Here is an 18,561-nt window from a genome sequence, read left to right on the forward strand (position 1 = left end):
GTTTTAGTGACGAAATTATTTCCGTCGCTAATTTCGTCGCTAATTTCCCTCGCAAAACATTTTATTGTCTGTTTTTTTGTAGTGACTATTACCTGGTGCCATGTAACCAACTGTAGCCAATGTTGTTGTGTAAGTTTCCAACTGTCTTTCACCTAATAGTTTAGCTATACCAAAATCACTAAGATGAGCCACCATATCTTCATTAAACAAAACATTGCTTGGTTTTATGTCACAATAAACAATTGGAGTAGAAGTACCGTGATGAAGATACTCTAATGCAATTGCTACATCAACCATTATATTCAACCTTTGTAGGATATCCAAACAGTAGTTATGAGAGTACAACCATCTATCAAGACTTCCATTTGACATGAATTCCATTATTAGACACTTGAAATCATTATTTGAGCAACAACTAATAATCTTAATGAGATTGCGATGGCGTAAATTGCACATGGCATCACATTCAATATCAAAACTTCTCAATGCTTTTTCCATGTCTGTGTTAAATACTTTGATAGCAACTACCTTTTCATTTGGAAGAATTGCTTTGTACACTGATCCAAAACTTCCAGAGCCAAGAAGATTGCTCTCATCAAATCCATTTGTACCCTGTAGAATCTCACAATGGGATATCCTAGTTGGTCCATCCAAATTTGTTAAATCCCTTTTGGTTGTATAGTTAGCATCATCTCTATTTTGCTTTAGAAAGATAATGCCTGTAACAACCAAAATGAAAAACACGATTGGCACTAAGCATTTTATTACTAGTATCACTTTATTTGACATGTGCTTGTTTCCTCTCCTACATGGTTGGACTTGTAGTTGGAATTTTCCACAAAGATCTTTATTCATTATAAAAGATTGAGCAGTAAAATTTTGAAAAGGACCACCATTTGGAATTTCTCCATCCAGTAAATTATAGGAAAGATCAATAGATTTAAGATAGAGTAGTGACTCTAAAGACTTTGGAATCACACCAGACAAATAATTATGGGAAAGATCTATTGACTCAATACTTATCATGCTGCTTAGTGATTCAGGTATAGGCCCTTGTAATTTGTTGTGAGCCAAAGATAGGTTTTGTAAAGTCTGCAACCCACCCATAGTTGTAGGGATGCTTCCTAAAATTTGGTTTCTTGACAAATCCAGTAGTGTAATTACTCTTAAGTTTGATATCTCTGGTGAAATTATACCACTCAATGCATTTGAGGATATATCTAAAATCAATATATCTTTGAGACTCCAAAGAGAAGATGGTATATGAGAAACAAATTTGTTAGAGCTAAAATTCAACTTTTGCAGAGAAGTATTCCCAAGGCATCCTAGAATTGTTCCCGAAAACATGTCGTTGGCAAGATTCAACTCACTTAGCCTTTTGAGTTGGCAAAGGTCATTTACAATGGACCCTTGTAATTTGTTGTTGCTAAGACTTAAGCCTTGAAGGCTATGTAATTTGCCAAATGTATACGGAATCAACCCAGTCAATTCATTCCCATCCAAAGCTAAGTCAAGCAAGTTTGTTAAATTTCCAATTACATTGGGTATAGCTTTGGTAAATGTATTCAATGGTAAACGCAACCTAATAAGCTGAGAAGCATTTGATATGCTGTTTGGAATTTGTCCAGTTAGTTCATTTCCTTCCAGCACTAAATTCTTCAAGTTAGGGAGGCCAATTCCTAAATATGATGGGAGAAGGCCAGAGAGGAAGTTGCTCCCAAGGTTTAACAGTGTCAGTGTTGAAATGTTGAATATGTTGAAAGGAATAGGTCCTTTGAAATGATTAGAAGATAAGTCTAATCTATCAAGTTTATCAAGACTGCCTATCCCTTTGGGTAGAAAACCTGGACAAAAAAATTAATGGATGAATGAAACATGTGGGCATATTATATGCGGCATGGAGGATGAATGAAACATGTGGGCGCATTATATGCGATATGGAGCTTTTTCATTGATCAAGCTATAACCAAAAAAAAAAAAAAACTTCACGTCTTATTAATTCCAAAAACTACAATATTAGAAAGCGAAAAACCGAATTTCTTATAACATCAAATTGCATACCTTCTATTGAGTCTGTTAAGTTTGACTACTGTATAAATTTTTTGTGCATTGCCAATTAATCATGTGTGGCATACTTTCTAATATTTTTGGTACATTTTTTTTAGCAAAATATTTTTGGTACAGTGGAGCTGAGAAATTACGAAGTATACTTTTCTCAACGGATTAAAAAATAGGTCCCACATCATACATTGCATACATGTCTCCCTCTTGTTAACGTTGTTTACTTATTTTATTTTCATATTTAATAATTACTCAAAAGTTATTATATGGAAAAAAAAATTTACTGTAAAAGCTTTATTGATTTTACATAGAATTGAGCATATAGATGCAATCAAAAAAAAAGAAAAAGAATCGAGCATATAGAACACTTTCTCTTTACACCCAAATGAATTTAAATTTAATTGATGTGATTTAATTATTTGACAAACTATTAAAAACATCCTGTATTCTCATTCTTCAGTTTGAGCTTAAATTTCGTTAGAGAAGTCATTTTTACAGATGCATTTAAACTTTTTTTAATTTTATATATTTTAATTTTTTATACATATTGAAATGTTTTTTTTATTGTACATTGTTTTAATTCCTACGTTATAATTTTCGAAAAATAATATTAAATATAATTTTAATTTCATTTAAAAAATATATAGTTTTTGCAATTTATTTATATAATAAATAAGAAAAAACAACTTTAACCTCGTAGGAATTTTAATATTATTTTAATATTAAGAGGAGAGGAAAAAAATATAAAATTAAGTTAATTGAGAGACAGATGAAATCTTTCAAAAAAAATGTATTGGCATGACACATGGGGGCCATTCTGTATGGTTTGAAGTTTTTTCATCAAATAATATATTAGAGGATATAATTTCTCTTTTTCATGAGTTCCATCTGCTATATGAATGAAATGAAAGAAAAAAAATTTTATTTCAGAAAAAATATTAAAAAGAAAAAAAACACACAAGTAAATGCATACTTGTAAATGAGTTACCACCCAAATATAATTCTTTCAAAGCTATGCCTTTGTTTATTGATTGCCTATGGCATTAAATTACTTATTCGGCATTTTATCCCTCTAGGAAATTATTGTGTGAAAAGCTTTAACTTGAAAAGCTTTATTTAGTTTCACAACGTGCAGAACAGTTCTTCTATTTGTTGAACAATTAACATATCTCATGTTATTGTTCATCAGTTTGAGTTACATTTAAATTTTTATTCAATTTCTATTGTTATAATTTGTAATTGATTTTTATATCTATTTAAAAAATATTTTGTTTATTTCAAATTTTTAATTCATATGCTGTGATTTTTTTAGAAAAATATGAATATAAATTTAATTTTAATTAAACGATAGAGCTGTTACCGTGTGTTTGCGCGTGTAGAAAAGAAGAAATTATCATATATGATGCAGAAATTATCAAATATTGTTAAAAATGTATGTTTAAGAATAATCCTAAAACTTACGTTAAATATGTTAAAAAGAATTCAACCGAAAGAGTAAAACGTGGTGAAATGACTAGTATTTCTTTTGAAAAATAAAAGTTTTTGTACTGTAATTATTGAATAAGTATTTAATTTGAAATGAACGAATTTGAAAAATAAAAAATTGAAAAAGAAGCATAACAGATGAAAAAATGTACGCTACAATAGAGAGGAAAAAATATAAAATTAAAGTTGCCTGGAAGCAGATAAAACCTTTAAAGAAAAAAAAAGTAGCGGCATATAATAAGTATGTATGTTGCATTTAAATTTGGTTGAACAAGCATTTTATGAGTTGCATTTATTGTATGATTTGTAACTGACCTTTTGTACATATCTAAATAATTTTTTTTATTGGACATTTTTTAATTGCTACGTTGTAATGTTTTTAAAATAATATAATTTTAATTTCAGTTAAACAATGTTGAATTGTTACAATTTGTATATATAATAAATAAGTAAAACCGACTCCAAACTCATCTGTATTTTAATATTATTTAAATATTAAGATGAGAGAAAAAAATAAAATTAAAGTAATTAAGAGACACAAAAAAATCTTGATAAAAAAGAATTGTATGGTTTGGAGTTTTGTTGTCAAAGAGTATATGTGAGAATTTCATTTTTTTTGTTACAAATTTCACAGCATCCATCTGTTCATGATTAGGATTTTTGAGAAAAACAAAATCTCATTTTGGAGAAACATATTAAAAAGAAAAAAAAAAACACTCAAGTAAGTGCATACTTGTAAATGAGTTACCATCCAAATATAATTCTTTCAAAGATGTGCAATTGCTTATTGATTGTGGAATACCTCCCTCTAATTGATGACCATAAACATCAAAGGCCTCAAGTAAAGGGAGATGATGACACATTTCTTCAGGCATATTACCCTTTAAATGATTCATGCCAAAGGCCACATATGTCAAAGAAGGCATGTTCCAAAGAAATCAAAGAATTCCACCTATAAATAAATATAAAATATTTGTTAATTGCTTGGGAGAATGGCAAGCATGTTCCTAATAAATTCGTCCGTACACAAGCATATAAATAATACAAGGAATTTTGGTAATTAGATGCTTAAAATTAATAGAAAATAATTTATTTTTTGTTGGACTATACTCCCTCCGTTCCTTATTATAAGAGACATTTGATACTTATGGCATGTTCCTATATATAAGAGACACTTACAAGTTGTCTCTACCTTTTTGTTGATTTACTATTTTACCCATATTTATTATCTCCAACTCACACTCTCTCTCCCTCCCATTTCTCTTTCTTTTAATAATTTAATTGTTCTCTTTCATGCTCTCTCTCCTTATTAATGAGGGCATTTTTGGAAAAAAAATTATACTTTTTACACATTAATTATTCTTAACTAATTTTAACTGTTTTTTTTATCAACGTATTTCGGTTATTTGTCTCTTATAATAAGAAACGGAGGGAGTAGTTTAAAGGGACTCTTCCCATATTAATGACCAATTAGATGTTAAATTTCTTTCAAAGAAGAATTGCTGAAGATTAGAGACTATGGAATTAATCTCACCTAATCTAAATTGAACATCCAAATTATTTATATTTTGTATTATAGTTATTGAAGTATTTAAAAAGTTTCTAACTTTAAAATCTGATGATGAATCCATCATAGGCAACAAAAAAAAAAGGCTGAAATTTTAGTTTTTCTTTAAGGAATTAAAAGCGCTTTTAGTTACACATTTTGGAGATAAAGCATAAAATTAAGGATGAAATTTCACATGTTTCAATATAAAAGTGGACAAGATACAAGTTATGTATATGTTGACGAGAGAATTGGAAGTATTAAAAATCTTTTCAAATACAAATCCTTTCATCAAATATAAACAAACATTATATTGATAGCGAACACATTTATTCTAATGATCAAAAATTATATTTTATTTCTCTTTTTAAAGACATTTTTGCTAGGATTTTTACAGGGCTTCCCTAATTTTTTTAATGATCCAAAATTATATTTTATTTCTCTTTTCAAGGATTTCTATTATGACTGCAAACTTTTTAGTAAGCTTCTCATGATTTTTTAACATGGATGAAAGAAATGAAAAGCAAAATCTCACTTTAAAATTATTTTTCATTCGAGAGATGAAAACAAAAACAAAAATACACAATATGGTCTAAGACAATTATATAATTAAAATTCTTACCCTGCAAATTGTTGTAGCGAAGATCAAGGAGTTGGAGGTTTGTCAAATTTCCAATCTCACTTGAAATGATTCCTGGATAAATTATATATGGTAAAGTCATTTTATTGATCAAAGTATATTAATGATGTGGTAGATTAAGGCTAAAATTAAAAAAAAAAAAGTTTTTCACATTTTAAATATATCAAGTGGTCCCATCAGCTCATGATCTTACCTTTTCTTTATTTTGGCATTGTAATATTGTTTGCATATAATATACATAAATAAAAAAGAAACTTCACATGTCTTACGCATTAATTTCAAAAACTTGAACATTTGTGCTATACTGATTAATCCATGCATAAGTATTAAAAAGGAAACAGGCAAATTTCCTCTAACCATCAAAGTTCTTACCTTTTAATATTGCAAATGAGTACATTAAGTTTAACTATATAACTTTTATGCATTGCCAATTAATCATGTACGGTATAAAACATTAGACTACTTTTTCAGCAATTTATCTCTGATGAAGGAATTTGTTTTGTGCAGTTTCAGTGAGAAATTATTAAGTGAGAAATTGATTCAAGCCAGAATTTCTCTAAAAATACCTAACAAACTGTTAAAAGACAAATGAGCTAAGGAATTATATGGATCCAAAGTAATACTACTATTACTTTGGATCCACCCCTTTTTTTGGCCTATAAAATGACAAAATTGCTCTTAGACCCACCCCCTTTTTTGGCCTAATAGACCGAACCCCTTTGATTGATGCTGATGACTAGCGTTAGCCGAGCATCGCTTGGTTAGACAACAGCTATAAATACCCCCTCCCCTTTCTTAAATTAACACAACTCAACCACTCATTGTTTTCGAGAGTTAGTGAGTGTGTAACAAATTAGAAAATTTTTAACTTTTATAACATGATTGACAAGTCATGTAACAATATTAATAAGTTTGGTAACATAATTAAAAACATGTTTTTTGCAAGAAATTGTGAAAGTGAGATTTGTTTTTTCAACTTCAATAACATGGTTAACAACTTTTGTATTGATATTAACAACTCCACTGTGTCATTTACCATGGGATCTCAGAGGTATTTTGATTTTGAAATTTTTTTTAATATCTAATAAATTGGGAACTTTTTAACTTTTATAATGTCATTGGCGAGTCATATAATAATACTAACAAATTTGATAATGCAATTAATTACCTGTTTTTTAAGGAAAGTATGAAAGTGAGATTTTTTTCAACTTTAGTAACACAATTAACAACTCTTGTAATAATATTAACAATTCTAATAACACCATTCAGCACCGGATCTGAGAGATATTTGAACTTTGAGAGATTTATGAGTTTCAAATAAATTGAGAATTTTTCAACTTCTTTAATATGGTTGACAATTCAGGTAACGACAGTAACAAGTTTGCTAACACAATTAACAACCTATATTCAAAATATTTTCATAAAATAAGTATAAATCATATAATAGCAATGTAGTCATTTTAGCCAATTTCAAAATGCTTATTTGGTCATGTGTGACTCAAATGGAATTTCTCTTATTGAGGTGACTATTTGAGGTTTTCAAAATTTAAGTATCATTTTATTGTGATTTTCCCTAATAAATTTCTTAGTTCCAAAAAATAAATAGTATACTGGAAATTTTATTATTAAAGTCAATAATATTAATAATTTAACGACCAATGTTAGAATCGCTTGGTTTAATTTTAAAAAAAAAAGACTTCTCTCTGTATTTTTAATATTAATTAAAAAAGACAAATTGGTGCTTGAATCAATCAAAACCTCTTTTGGAACACTCTGTTGGAAACTCTGGGATAATATAAACAAGTGCATTTTTCTTAATGACTCTCTCACCTCTGAGAACATTATTTTTACTGTCTGTACTCTGTACTATCGCAACTCACACCATAAACGCTGGGGCCCTTCTTAGAGCTATTGAACCGGCGGGTTAGATGGTGGCTTTTGCAATTCTCTGTACATAATTGTTTAATATATTCTCCTTTCACTTAAAAAAAAAAACAATCAAAACGTCTCTAAAACCTATTATTTTAGGAACAGGCCTCTAATATCACTTCTGACCAGGCTTATCATTGTTATTAATTAATCTATTGATCCGTTAAACCAGAAAAGTTTTATAAAGTTCGATAAATCCACAAGTAATTTGACCAATTTTATTCCCATCTTTCAAATTATTGGTACAAAGCAACATTATTTTTAAGATTGACACGATATATTTTTTTTCATATACTAATATACCCCAAAAAAAGTTATGTTCACACGTCACAAGCATTTTTTCTTAGGCACTGGAATCTTTCTATTTGAGACAATCCTATTTGAGGCACATCACAAGCTTGTAGTTTTTTTCTTTCCCCAACTAAGGATAGATATCCTCCTTATTAAGACAATTTTATTCGAGGAACTGTTAAGTATTAATATGAGTACTTCTCCTAACCGGACTTCAACCCTTAGCTCATTACGTTATAAGAGATTGGCCCATTTTTCTAAACTCAACCCCATTGGAAGTTTGTAGTTGTATTTTTTTTTGGTAATGTTTGTAGTTGTATTTGTAGGATGAGGTGAGTGAACATAACTTTATAATTGGGCTGTGAGCCCAGATAGTTCTGTCATGAGCTAAGCACCCGCTGTGATGGGCTTGAAAAGAAATTTCACAAATTTTTGCCCTCACCCTCACATGTATGTATAATTTAAAAGTATAGCCTTAATCAGTCATGCTATTTGATAAACTAGTTATAAACAACGTTGTTCATTTATCAAACTTCACATGACACACTTCATCAATCCTTGAGTGCTAAAAATACATAATCCTTTGTTAGACGGATGAGGGCAGTAATATCAGCTGAATATGCGAGCCCAACCTATCAAAAATCAGGGAAGTTTGGGTCGGCATTTTGCCAACCCAACCTGCCATGACTTATACATGCGACTGGCTAACTTGCCAACCCATGAGGTTAGTTTTGTACTTAACTTAAGCATATCCTTATTTTACTCTAGGAACTTGATTTTATGCTTGATGATTTTTTCCCATTTTTTATTGATTTATCATCTTATATTGATAGGATAATTATGTAAAATACATTATATGTTTATATTTCTAGATTTTGGGGTCAATTTGATTATACAATTATTACTGTAATTTTTATATTTCATATTTTTACTATAATTTATGGGGTTAATTTTCATTTTCCAAATACATTGATAGGCTTACTATTGTAAATATCTGACATCTCCCTCTCCAACTAACCAGATTGCATGGATGAAAAGGGTGTCATATATATTTGTGTTTAGCTTTATGTGACTATTCCAGATTAATTCATGCAAAGCTCTGTGAATTACTTTTTACATAGGAAGACGGAAAAAAAAATATAGAATTCAAGCAAGTGTTATCTTTTCGAATCTTAACGATTGTATGGGCAAAATGAAAATCTAAGGATTTAGATTGAATATTTACACTACAAAAAAATTGACTTTCAATGGCGACAAAAGTCACCGCTGAAAGTATAAAAGTCGCCGCTGAAAGTTTTCAGCGACGACTTAAAAAGTCGTTGCCGTAACAGCTGTGGCTGAAAACTTTCAGTGGCGACTAAAAAGGTTGCCGCTGAAAAAGTCTTTTAGCGGCGACAAGAATGTCGTCGTCGAAAGTGTTTTCAGCTGTGACTTTGTTGTCGTCGCTGAAAGTAATACCTAAGAAGAATTGGCTTTACCAACACCACGTCATCACCGCCGGCACCATGTCATCGTTGCCGGCCGCCACGTCATCGTCATCAGCGGCCATATCATCACCGCTGACCGCCACATCATCACTAGCCACCTCCACGTCATTGCCACATCACTCCTCCTCGCCACGTCATCGTCCAAATATTTTTACCTTAAATGTGTCTTCTTCAAGGTTCGAACTCGTGACCGCCTCCTTTCGTGTCCAATCTTTTTGCCGCTGAGTCAGATTGAATTTGTTTATTAATATTGTAAAATAAAATATGTATTATTATATTACACTTTCAGCGGCGACAAAAAAAGTCACCGCTGAAAGTCTTAGTTTCAGCAGCGAACTTTCAGCGGCGACAAAAAAAGTCACCGCTGAAGGTCCACGTTCAGCGGCGACATTTTCGTCACCGCTGAAAGTCTTAGTTTCAGCGGCGACTTTTTGGTGTTGCCACTGAAAGTGGACCTTCAGCGGTGACTTTTTTTGTTACCGCTGAAAGTCGTCGCCTAAAATCTGTTTTTTTGTAGTGTTATCCTTAAAATTGAATTTTGAACCATCCATATATTAGATTGTTAAAAACGCAATTTTATTGTCTAAAGATAATCTTTATCTTATATTTTACTTGCATAAAATAAAATTTGGACACTGGGATTTCAATAGACTGTATTGGTCTTAAATGAACACCTCATTTTCATTTTATAATGAGTCTTTTGAGTTAAATATAAAATTTTAGAGCGTAACATCAGAAGAACATAGCATTAACTCTTCATTTTTCATATTTGAAATGGTTACATAAACGAAGGAATCGACCCCGCTTACATTCCAAAAGTAGATATATAACATCTATATCCACACAAGAAAAGACCAATTTTCGAGATTGTTGAATAGCTCCTTATAAATGGTTAGTTCATATAATTTATAGACATAATTGTGGGGTGTTCCCCACAATTATAGTCAAAGCCAGCTTTTTGACTTGATGACTGCCAACAGAGCATTCGGTGAGAATGAAAGCGTGGAAAGGGTCGGCAGTGTAACTCCCAGATGGCGATTAGACTAACCAGAAGCCGTTCTGTCATCACCCATATATAGTAACCGGAATTTGCATAACAGACTAAGAAAAGAGAAAAGAGAAAAGAGAAAAAAGGGCCCTTGCACCAAGTTCACTTAAGGAGCTCACTCGACATTAGATATTGCTCATACTTCTACGCTCCAATTTAGTTTACATTAATCCTACCCATCCATTTTATGCATTCTTGAGAGTTTTATTCCACACTTACAAGCCTCAAAGACTTCTTGATTTTTGAATGTACAAGTAATTGGTGGCAGAGAATTAGAACTACTTCGAGTCTATGTTGAGTGGGGCACTTTATATCCACGTGTAGCTATCTCTCTTGGATTCACTCTTGCTAAGCTTTACATTTTAATATGAATTTCTTTATATGTGATTGATGACCTAGGTTACACTTGGTTCCTGAGTTGTATTTATTTGAGTTTTTGCAATTTCTTGGTCAATTCAATTTGTCTATTCATTTTCGAGTTTCATTTTTACCCAAGAGTGCAAAAGTTTAAGTGTGGAAGAATTTGATAAGTGCAGATTTTATAATTAAAAAGATATAAATTTTTGTTGATATTATATTGAATTTATGGACATTCTATATCTATTTAATTTATTTTATATATTTCCCCTCTGAATCTAATTATAAAGATAAAAAGCTATTTTTTCACAAAACTTCCTCATAGTTTTTCTATTTTGCAGAAAAAGTAAAATGAAATAAGAGATTTTAAAGAATTCTCCAAAGATAATAGGAAAGGAAGAGACTGGCGAAGTGGAGATGAGGATTTGGGGTCATTAGCTGTGATTTCTCCGCATCTAAGTGGTGGCACGTGGCGCAATCTTGCTGCTGGAGATGAGATTTGGGGCTTGATCACAATATTTGCTGAAGGAGAAGCGTATTTAAGCCTAATTTCCGCTAAAATGTGAGAAAATCAACAGCAACGTGTTTTGAAGGTGACTTGGCTGTAAGATACACCCCCGTCTGTTATTATAAACAACATAGGACTCTATTATATAGATAAAAAAATTAGTTAAAGGTAATAAATAGGTAAATATTAGAAGTTTTTTCTCCAAAATACATTTATTTATGGGTGATAGAAAGTATAAGAAAGAAAATAAGAAAATTATTATAATAAAAAGAATTATGAAAGAGAGAAAATGTATAATGGAAAGAGATGATTGTTTGAAAAATAAGAAAATAAATATATTGAATATTAAAATAAGTAATTAATGGAGGCAAAAAGAAAATTTGGTACAAAAATTAAGACAATTTATAAATATTGCTTATATTTAGGGACAAGAGGAAGATAGTAGTTATTGCTTATAAAAAGAAACAAATGGAGTATATTGTTTATCTTTTAAGAGTTCTAGAAGAGCAGGAAAACTTCAGTTATAAATAGAGGTCTTAGGGGTCACTCTAGAGGCGTCTAATCACAACCCAAAGCTATCAGGAGTAAGATCAACAGGGAGTTTATCTTCTCTTTAATTTCTTGTTATTTTGTTTATTATAGTTGGAGATCTTAGAATGGTGATATTTATGATTTTATTTATGAGTTTCTAAATTTCCAATTGGGACAGGGATGCAGCCCGCCGGCAACCTACTTTCTATTATTTTGTTTTGACTCTTTTATGAAATTTATATTTATGAACATATTTTAGTTTTTTCAATTATATCTATTTCTCTTGTTTTTCATCTTGATTTTATGATTGGCCACCATTACATCAAATTTGTGGGTAATCTTGATAGATTGAGAGATGAAGAGAGAACCTAGATCTAGAGAAATAAACATAAATATTTATGCTAAAAATAATTCTAGATATTTGTGGTGACTTAGACTATAACTTCATGGTTTAATTAGTTGTTTGTGTATATTGTGGGAATGAATTCAGCACTAACCAAAAAGAGATTAATAATTGGGAAAAATATTATGACACTTTAGGAATAGTTGTCTCTATAATTGAATAAAGAATCAACTCAAAGGATAGAAACTAGCTACCTATAGGATGAGTTCTGAATCTCAATGTTTTAAGTGATGTGTTTGTTCTCATAACTAATTATCTTTTGCTTTTCTCTTTTATTCTCAATTCATCCTCTTTAAATAATTTGTTTTATTGCTTTTTCTTTAATTATTAATTATTGAGATTAGTAAATACACAACCTCCTTGTGGGTACGACCTCAAAATATTTTGGGATTTATTACTACATTGATTCTGCACACTAGCGGAGTGATCACCTCGTTTCCTTTAGATCACGAACCGCCAAAAAGCTACCTTATGGCTTAAAGATATGCTAGACAATTCAAACTACGTATTATTAAATTCTTATAATTAGATGTTTGTAAATGTTGGTATACTAATGCAAGATTGTTCAATTTTTTTTAAATCTATTTGTAAATTACATATGCCGGTGTGTGCGCGTTAAGAGAAGAGATTTTATTAAAAGGAACATGAAGCGTTAGGCAAAATAAAAACAGCATCATCGGATGGCGGCAGGCGGCTAATTAAGGTTTAAAATTTTATAATAGTTGGGGAGATTTAATTCTAGAAAAGTGCTTGTCAGTTATGCGTCCACAAACAAGGTTATGTGCATTTTATATTCATTGTTTACATCTCAACAGAAGGAAGCACCAGTTATATATATAATTTAATATAAGAGCTTGTTTGATTTTTATTTTGGTATTAAATATAAAACCTCAATCCACTATGTCTCTCATATTTATCTATTTTTTTCCTAAAGTAGTCTTTGTAATAATGATAATTCTAGTCAATACACTTAATTAGTAAAGATATTTTAGAAAAAAAAACAACACCTATTTATTATAAATAACTAACTTAACTAGTTTTTTTAATTTATTTAAATTAGTCAACTAATTTTTATATTAAGGATTTAAGGATAATATAAGCTAATAATAGAAATAAGGCACGATGAGTTATGTGGCTTATAAACCTGTCAGTAGAAAGCACAGTAGGTAGGGAACGAATGAAGAAAAGGACGAAAGGAAAGAAAAAGAAAGAAAAGAGAGGGAGAAAACCATCTATACATTCATGTATTCTGATTCGGTAGAGAAAAAAATATTTTTTTGCTTCTATTTATAGGATACTGGGAAAAAATTTTACATGAATATATAATTTTATCCTTCATTTATTATTGTATTGACTCTATTTATATTAGGTATAATATATATTAAATAGGGATAAAATTAAAAAGTTATCAAATTTTAAATAAGAATTAATAAAATTTAAAATTTTTTTTGATATGTCTAAAAGATGTAGGAAGTAATTTATAAATAAGACAAGAAAAGGATATACCTTTAACAGAATCCTATGAATATTTATTGGGCCAGGTGAAAAGTGAGTGGTCAAGATTCGCTGCGGGAGAGAGAGGACCATGCGTAAAACACAAAAGTAAGGAGAAGGAAGGGATAGAAAAAGGAAAAAGGAAAAAGGAAAACGAAGAAAAAAAATGGAAAAAGAAGGAAAAGGGGTGTCTATGAAGTATGTTATTTGTCCTTATGATCAAGAATGTTTAGGTAAAAATTAAATCATAATTTTAAAAATAATTGAGAGAATCCTAATTAAATCTGCATGAAATATCAAAATTTAAATTAAGGTTTACACTTTTAATAAATTCTTAATTAGGCCAAAAAAACCTTATTAGGGATTTCTTAATGTTGTTAAAAGACCAAAATGCACTTTCATAATATTATTTTAAAAACACAAAATTAAATTATGAAAATTTGACATTATATAGTATTTATTTATAAAAAAAATTTCGCGTGAGAAGATTTGGAAATACTAAGATCAAAAAATTGACAAATGCACAATAAAGTATTTTATATTAACTCTAATATATTGCTAAGAAATTTATGGGAACGTGGACTTTTTTCTAGTAACGTGAATAGAGACCTTTTACTTACCTGATTTCAACACCATTAAATTAATAAATTTTTGAAGGAAATTTTTTTCTTATAATTAAAAAATCAGAATCTTAATTATTAGTGGATTTCAACATCAAATTTGTCATTTCTTTCTTAAATGCTTTGTTATATTTGCCATATATACGTTCTCATCATGTTATATCTTATAATCTCGTTACTAAAATTCATACTAAAATTAATATGAACTTGTGTTAGAAATTTAAATAATTTTTCCAATGATGGAACGGATGAAATAATATGAATTTTTTAATAGAAATTTATATTAAAAAAAATACATTCTAGTCTTTTAACAACATAATGAGTAAGAATGTATGAAGTCGATAGATTATCTATCAGCATCTTAAAAATAAAGAAGCTAAGTCATAAATTAATTGGAGCAATTGCCAATTTGCTAATTTAAAAAGGCATTTTAGTCTTTTAGTAACATGAAAAAAATCCCTAATAAGGCCTCTTGGCTTAATTAGAGATTTATTAAAAATGAGGGTCTTATTTTGGATTTTGATATTTTAGCTGAGATTTAATTGGGATTTTTCAAAAAAATTTACAGTATACAAAATAAATATGTGAAAATTTTTTATCTCAACATATGTGAGAGTACTTTTTCAAAGTTTTTTTTGGATGTTTCCAAATAAAGGAAGGGAATTTAAAAGCAAAAAATGTAGGGTTTAACTCACTCTTTCAGTTTTTTTTTAATAAAAGATTTTAAGCTAACTTCAAGGTAATTTGAAATATCTTAAAGATTTAACCCGATCTTTTTATTTATGTTATTATTATTTATTAGATTATCATTTGTTTTCTTCTATTTATATTCCTATTAAAACTAACTTCAAGATAATAACACAATTGAAACATTTTGAATCTTAAACCGTTTCAACTTCAATTTTCCCTTACTATTTCTATTTTTTTAAATTTCTTGAAAAAATCTCTTAAAAAGACACTAAAATAATTCATATCCTCATTTGGGTCATTGAATTTGTTAAAGTCTTAATCAGGTCACATGACCTAAAGGGCAAATTTAAAATTCTATGAAATGACTCTAATACCCCATCATTAGAAACTTAGAGACATGAGAATTTTCTATCATCATTCTCACGTTGTGCAAGAGTTCTTAATGAGAAAAACTTGGTGTTTACCATTCAAAATCCAAAAATCGATCAAGGAGCTAACAGTGAGTGAGTTTTTATATTAAGTCTTCCTTCCTTAACTTTACAAGTGTTATATAGAAATAGAAAGTTGTTAATTTAGAATTAAGACATGTTAACTACGAAATGGAAGGCTAAAGTATACTTTTAGTCCTTTAACTTTACATAAGGTTTCATTTTGGTCTCTTAACTTTAAAAAGTAAACTTTTAGTCCTCTAACCCTGGAACCATTAACAAAAAATAATGATATTGAGCTTTTGAATGTTGATAAAATATTACTAAATACTGTAATGTTAAGTTTAATTTTCAAAATGACCATGATCATTACAAAAAATCATCATTCATGACTAACAATTTAAGGATTAAAGGACTAAAAGTACACTTTTTAGAGTTAACAGACCAAATTGAAATCTTATATAAAGTTAAAGGACCAAATGTATACTTTAACCCGAGATAGAACATGTTAATTTTCAAGGTTGTATTGTGACAAAATTTTATTCAAAGACTTATTGAAAGTGTGTTAGAGAGGCAAAAAGTTGTTAACTTCAAATTGAAACATGTTAATTAAGAAATGGAACATGTTAACTTTTGAGGTTGTATTGTGATCAAAAATTTTATTCAAAAGCTTATTGCAAATGTTATAAAGATATAAAGTTGTGAATTTAGAATTGAAACGTATTAACCGTGAAATGAGATGTATTAATTTTTAAAGTTGTATTGTAACCGAATTTTATTCAAAGACTTATTACAAGTGTTATGGAGACAAAAAATTGTGAATTTATAATTAAAAAATGTTAATTGTGAAATAGAACATGTTAATTTTTAAAGTAGTATTGATATCAAGTTTTATTCAAAGACTTATTGCAAGTGTGTTTTAGAGACGTGATGCTCTTAATTTAGAATTAAAAATTGAAATTTGTTAACTACATAATTGAGCTTATTCATTTTCAAATTGTGAATTTATAATTAAAAAATGTTAATTGTGAAATAGAACATGTTAATTTTTAAAGTAGTATTGATATCAAGTTTTATTCAAAGACTTATTGCAAGTGTGTTTTAGAGACGTGATGCTCTTAATTTAGAATTAAAAATTGAAATTTGCTAACTACATAATTGAGCTTATTCATTTTCAAGATTGTATTGTGATAAAGTTTTCTTTAAAAACTCACTACAAGTGTGTTATGGAGACAGGAAGCTCTTAATTTAGAATTAAAACAAAACAGAGAAAAAAAGCGATGAATGAGGGCGAGAGAGAGACGGGTGATGGGGACGACAGAGGAGGTTAGGGTAGTGGTGAGCAGATTGGGAGATAGGAACGAGACAAACTCTTGAACCTAGACGATACCCCAATGGACTTTGCCTTTGGTAAAGGAGGTGAAGAGGAGAAGAATGCAGGAGTGTCAAAGGAGAAGGTTCATTCAATAGTCAACTAGAGGATGATCCCTTCATCATATAAGGAGAAACTTTTATCCTTAGGATGTGGAGGTTTTTTGGTGAGGCATGATGAAACTGAAGACATAGTGAACAGGTGGAAGTCCTTTTTTGCGAAGAAGAAAGGGAACGAAGAAGACAACACTAATAAAGATGAAATTGATGGTGTAGATACAGAGGGGACTACTGCCAAACCGAAGTATCCCACCTTAAAGGTCACGGCAGAACAATACACAGCTTGGTGCCAACCATGGATGAACTCCTTGATAATCAAACTGATGGGACTCCAAGTACCACGGCATGTCTTTATTGATAGGATTCGAAGAATGTGGAAACCAAAGGATTTGATGAAAGTGACTCTGCTAAGTAATGACTACTATATTATCTCATTCTCGAGTAGGGAAGACAGAGAATATGCATTCCAGGAGGGCCCATGGATGATAGATGACCATTACTTGCTAGTTCAAAGATGGAGGCCGAAGTTCAACCCATGGAAAGCAGATAATCAAAGAAAGATCGCCGCCTGGATTCGCATTCCAGATTTACCAATGGAGTTCTACAATGTGGAGTCTTTGGGAATTATTGGGGATATGGTGGGCAAGACAATCAAAGTAGATCGGTTGACTTCAATTTACGACAAAGGAGGATTTGCATGTATATGTGTTGAGATCGATCTTCAACAACCCTTACTCTCAGCGTTCACTGCTTTCAGTGAGAACTAACAAATTGTTTATGAAGGTCTCCATCAGGTATGCTTTCTCTGTGGTAGGTATAGACATAAGAGACCTGACTACCCACTACTAGCCGCCACATCTATGAGGGACTATTCTTCCAAAGACCATATTGTTCACACTACAAAAATAAGTGATGAAACAATTGATCAAATTTTGACGACGAGTAATACCCTAACGGTGCTCAACGTTCATCTGGGTCCCCAAATATTGGTTAGCCGTGATTTTCGCAAGAGTAATCCAAGTGTGGATAAAAGGGGATCACATCGCAGTAATAGTGTGGCAGAGAAGAAGGGATTAAATAATGGTAGTTCTAGAGCAGGAAAAAGGGAATCAGGGACGAGTTTTAATGCGAACAATCAGTCACAAATAAAGGAGAAGGACCTAATCAAGATGGTACATTAGCCAATAGGATCCCAAATGGATAAGAGTGCGAAGGTGTCGGGATCAGATATGAATGAACGCAAATTTGGAGTTGAAATTTCAAATAATAACATGTGGACCACTGTAGGATCAGAAAGGAAAATAGTTGATAAGGTGAAACTAAGAGGAAAGGAGAACAGAGCCGAAAAAAGGAAGGTAAAAGTCAGAGAGGGGGTACTGATGGATGATGGGTCTATCACTGACTTCAATCCTTTCTCATCTCTTCAAAGTGGGCCTAGTGATGCAGATCATAAAAAAGCCCAACAGGAGCAGACAGCTTTGCTACTAGACCCGAAATTGTGGGGATGGATATCACCCACCCTCTTAAAGATAGACCTGCATGCTACTGTAAGGCCCACGTGCATGTGGGTAGTGGGGACGGCTTCACACGCAATGTAATTAACATTACAGAT

At 30.6% G+C, this 18,561-nt stretch overlaps 2 protein-coding genes across 2 annotated transcripts; one reads left to right on the top strand and one right to left on the bottom strand.

Annotated features, from left to right (window-relative positions):
- Positions 1-39: 39 nt before the first annotated feature.
- LOC114737628 (probable LRR receptor-like serine/threonine-protein kinase At3g47570) lies at positions 40-4,472 on the bottom strand. Its single transcript, XM_028925580.1, has 3 exons — positions 4,349-4,472; positions 1,371-1,844; positions 40-719 (listed from the first exon to the last, which is right to left on the bottom strand). Exons 1-3 carry the CDS (start codon positions 4,470-4,472, stop codon positions 40-42), a joined length of 1,278 nt encoding a protein of 425 aa, XP_028781413.1.
- Positions 4,473-16,999: 12,527 nt separating this feature from the next.
- On the top strand, positions 17,000-18,130 carry LOC114737629 (uncharacterized). Its single transcript, XM_028925581.1, has 2 exons — positions 17,000-17,648; positions 17,733-18,130. The coding sequence occupies exons 1-2, from the start codon at positions 17,000-17,002 to the stop codon at positions 18,128-18,130; spliced, it is 1,047 nt and encodes a 348-aa protein (XP_028781414.1).
- The last annotated feature ends 431 nt before the right edge of the window (positions 18,131-18,561 follow it).

This window comes from Neltuma alba, unplaced genomic scaffold (assembly GCF_004799145.2).
Source record: "Neltuma alba isolate B1F8T4 unplaced genomic scaffold, ASM479914v2 tig00013471_pilon, whole genome shotgun sequence".
Lineage (NCBI taxonomy): Eukaryota > Viridiplantae > Streptophyta > Magnoliopsida > Fabales > Fabaceae > Neltuma > Neltuma alba.

Coding starts and splice junctions, on each gene's coding strand:
- LOC114737628 (XM_028925580.1), bottom strand. CDS start 4,472: ATGCCTTCTTTGACATATGTGGCCTTTGGCATGAATCATTTAAAGGGT. Junction 1,845..4,348: donor TGGTCATCAATTAGAGGGAG/GTATTCCACAAT, acceptor TTTTTTGTCCAG/GTTTTCTACCCAAAGGGATA. Junction 720..1,370: donor TTGCCAACTCAAAAGGCTAA/GTGAGTTGAATC, acceptor TGGTTGTTACAG/GCATTATCTTTCTAAAGCAA.
- LOC114737629 (XM_028925581.1), top strand. CDS start 17,000: ATGATCCCTTCATCATATAAGGAGAAACTTTTATCCTTAGGATGTGGA. Junction 17,649..17,732: donor CGACAAAGGAGGATTTGCAT/GTATATGTGTTG, acceptor TTGTTTATGAAG/GTCTCCATCAGGTATGCTTT.